This window comes from Carassius gibelio, chromosome B18 (genome assembly GCF_023724105.1).
Source record: "Carassius gibelio isolate Cgi1373 ecotype wild population from Czech Republic chromosome B18, carGib1.2-hapl.c, whole genome shotgun sequence".
Taxonomy (NCBI): Eukaryota; Metazoa; Chordata; class Actinopteri; order Cypriniformes; family Cyprinidae; genus Carassius; species Carassius gibelio.
Window position 1 is genome coordinate 476,258 of NC_068413.1, and position 3,952 is coordinate 480,209.

The following is a 3,952-nucleotide window of genomic DNA, read 5'->3' on the forward strand; positions in this document are numbered from 1 at the left end:
GTGTGCGTGTGTGTGTGTGTGTATGCGTGTGTGTGTGTGTGTGGATGTGTGTGTTTGTGTGTGTGTGTGTGTGTGTGAAGTGTTGCTCTGGTGTTGGTTACACCTTTGGGTTGGTGATAATGAAGGAATCACAGGCTGGATTAGACAAGCAATGTCGGAATTTTTCTCGTAAAACAGTATCTGTGTTCACATTCCACAAACAATCCATAGTTCATTAACAAATTCATACATTCTATCTGCACATTAAACCTTAATCACATACGTATATGAAATTCCACATTACACTTTAAACACAATACATTAACACGCCTGCCACAGTTTCAGTATATGGTGTTCTTTTGATCTTCAAGATTTCTTTATCCTGATTCTATTGAATCATGGAAACTTGTACGTCTGTTTGATAGTAATAATAATACGTAATAACACATACAATATGATATATGTATATAAATCACATTGTAACAGCAACTCATGTCAATATGAAATATCTAAACTGATAATGACAAAACGGATTTCATCTCTTAATAAATGTTCCTGTATTATTGCAAGTGATTCAAAACCGCAGGTTTTCCAAAATAAATAAATGTTTGTCACAATCCAATTTTAATGAATAAAATCAGATGTAATCATCAGTGAAAACTGGTTTCTTTCTGAAGTATGTCACATTATGTAAGTGAAATACTTGGCAAACATCAAAATCAAAATACACCACGTACTAAAATAATATATTTAATTTAATGTGTTCATTAACCAACACTATATTACTGGGTAGTAACTGATTAATCTGGATTACTTAATCATATTCCAAAATATAACTAAAATACTAATAATCATACAGTTAAAAACGTTAACTTATGTTTAATGCATTTTATGTTGTTCATAACAATGAATACGATATTTAGTTACTCTGTATTTTTTATCATTATGGTACAAGATCATTCTATTTAAATCAATGTGATAAAAAGTAATGTTAAAGTAGTGTGATTATATTGCCTAACATTAGATTGTGAGTGATCTCCCCAAACACTATCAGTGCTTCATTGTACAGTGACTCAGTGCGCATGCGCGGCGGAATTACAGCAACGCGCGTCTGCAGTGAGCCTCCGCGGACTCCGTCCCAGATGAGCGTCGGTCAGTCAGTCAGTGACGGACTTCAGAACCGGAGCAGCTCTGGATCATGCGCGAGCTCACCGCGTCCTGACAGCTGCACGCAGCTCGGTTCCGGTGTCGGCGAGAGAGATGGACGGAGGCGAGAGGAAGGTAACGCGATTTCAACGACGCCCTATGGAGCGATTTATACCCGCTAGCGTCACGTTAGCTTTAGCATTAGCAGCGCTCGCGGGATTAAAGTCCGAAACGACTAATAACGCTATTTTCTGTGATCAAACACTCGCATGTGTGTGTGATATGAGTGATATGTGTGTGTTAGTAGTGTATAACAGAGCTGACGCGATACTGAGAGCGACGCGACGCGTCAAAACAACAACGCCCCTGTTATTATCAATTAATCAAACCTAGATCAGTTGTACACGGATCAGTCGATTATTAATGAACGAGTTGGAATGAGTCTAGTCCACTTATTAAAGAACTGTGGTTAAACTGTGGTAAAGTACCTCAGAGAACCGAGTAAACATAAACAATGGAGTCATTCAGTAAGGTTACTATGGTATATGTCGGAGTACCAGAGTACTGTGTGTTACAGCTCACCTGTAGCACGAGTATTGATCAGACACCTGCTGGGTGACAGGTATCGATCTGTTTGATTGACAGTCAGAGAAACTATAACACACACAGTGTTTGTGTGATGTGTTTGTTTCTGCTGATCGGATCTGTCTGCTGTGATCGATGTTTGAGTGATATTACACTGAGTTCAAGTTTTCACTGGTCATCTGTTGTGTGTGTGTGTGTGTGTGTTTGGTTTCTGCAGCATCTGATCCATCAGGTTTTTCTGCATTGATCTCATTCCTCGCGATGTTTCTGTCTGGCGTCAGATCAGTTTCTATGTTTCTCTTCACTCTTGTCTTCCTGTTTGATTCAGTTCTGTCAGATCTCACACATCAGTCTCGTGTGTGTGTGTGTGTGTGTGTGTGTGTGCGCGTGCGTGTGTTTCCTCAGTTCATCATGTCAACCTCTAGAAATACTTTCTTGCATTTGACCTAGAAATGAAGTGCAAATGTAATGAAGTTCAGCTTTAAGGTCAGTTTATTATGGGAAGGGTATGAGTCTCAGTCCTAAAAACACAAACTCAGTCTCTCTCTCTCTCTCTCTCTCTCTCTCTCTCTCTCTCTCTGTCTTGTCATTCTTCAGCACAATAATCCCTCTGTTTTCTACACATAATCTTGAAACAGAAATGCTGAAAAGACAAAAGTGTCCCTCCTCGCTCGCATTAGTTCAGCCCACAGTGAGCAGACCACCGCTTTTCTCTCTCTCTCTCTCTCTCTCTCTCTCTCTCTCTCTCTTTGCTACATGTTCAATTCAAGTGATGTTATTGGCATAGAACTGTCACAGCTTTGACATATAATGCATAAACAGTAAATAAACACATGATGAGATTTAGTTTTACACAACAAGAAGAGAATTGTTCAGATTGACTTAACTAAAATAAATAAATAATAATAAATATAACGCCTTACATTCATCAGTTCTGAACCTCTGCAGACCATATTTCATATGTGTGTTTATTTATGAGATTTTTAGGTTAATTCTATGCACATTCTTATCAATTTTAACCATTTGACCGTGTTTAAAGGGATAGTGCACCAATAAATGATCATTCTGTCTTCATTTATTCTTCGTCTCTGGCTACACTCTCTTTCTTCTGCGGAATATAAAAGATGATTATTTTTTGTTCTTACAGTGAAGGTCGTTGGGTTTGTTATTGTTTGTTTCCCATTATACCTCAGAATATCATCTGTCATGTTCCACAGAAGAAGGTCATTTGGGGTTGACCACATGAGGGTCAGTGATGATTTCTGACTGAACTTTTCCTCAAGAGCAGCAGCTTCATGATGGACTCTCATCAGTGCTAGTGTGTGTGTGTGTGTGTGTGTATCTGCTTGTTTAATTAGATTAACGACAGTCATCATCTTCACTTTAATCCCTGACGTTCAGTGTTCACTGTCATCTGTCGCGAGTCGTGAACACTTCATCATCTTCGTGATGTCGAGCCGAATCAAGTCCACGGTTTGCAAGCATTAATCTTTTATAGTATTAACGCAGGTTAAAACTGGCTGATAGGAGCGTTTACACGTTTGGAGACGATTATAAAGAAATGATTATCTGCGTGGACTGATGTTACCGTCTGTGATCTGATTGGACGAGAGAGCACATCTGTGTGTGATGATGTCACAATCGGAAGAGTGCAGAGCTCCGCCCACCACCTACAGACGAACAATTACTGCTGTATGCTATAACACACACTCCATTCACACACACACACACACACACACACACGCTCTGGATCTCAGCATCAGACGTGCCTTTGTTTCTGAGTCATTGTGTGATTCTTCAGGGAATCAGGATGTTGTCATTATTAATATTGTTATTACTATTATTATTATTATACTTTTCCATTACATTATTATCATATTGCATCTTGGGTCAGAGCTGCTTCAGTTCATCTGAGACTGAACCGTTGTTGATCCGCCTCAGCAAACAGACTTACATTGATTCCTGATTGATGCTAAATTATTTAGATGTTATGAATGGAATTATTGTGCATAATTCAGATTTTGCAAACAGTGTTCTTTAACAGAAAGCAAGCCATGGCTGAAACTGAAAGACTTAGTGAATGCAGCAAACAGAAGCACAGACATTTTTGCTTCAGTATTTACTTACATTTATTTATCTATATTCTTGCAGAATTCTTAATTTTTCTTTCCTCCTGGTTTAGTGATTGTTGAAGTGCTGTCAAATGATTTATCATGAAAAATCACATCCAAAAATAAACGTT

The 3,952-nt window shown here is 38.5% G+C and overlaps 1 protein-coding gene across 3 annotated transcripts in view; it reads left to right on the top strand.

The window, feature by feature from the left end:
- The first annotated feature begins 1,092 nt into the window (after nt 1-1,092).
- LOC127977315 (selenocysteine insertion sequence-binding protein 2-like) overlaps nt 1,093-3,952 on the top strand; it is a 25,431-nt gene continuing 22,571 nt past the window's right edge. For 2 of the 3 annotated variants that reach the window (XM_052582163.1, XM_052582164.1), the window contains exon 1: nt 1,093-1,260. In XM_052582163.1, the coding sequence (XP_052438123.1) occupies nt 1,240-1,260 (21 nt within the window). In that variant the 5' untranslated portion in view covers nt 1,093-1,239. The remainder of the gene's footprint in view (nt 1,261-3,952) is intronic. The other variant, XM_052582165.1, reaches the window with a different exon arrangement.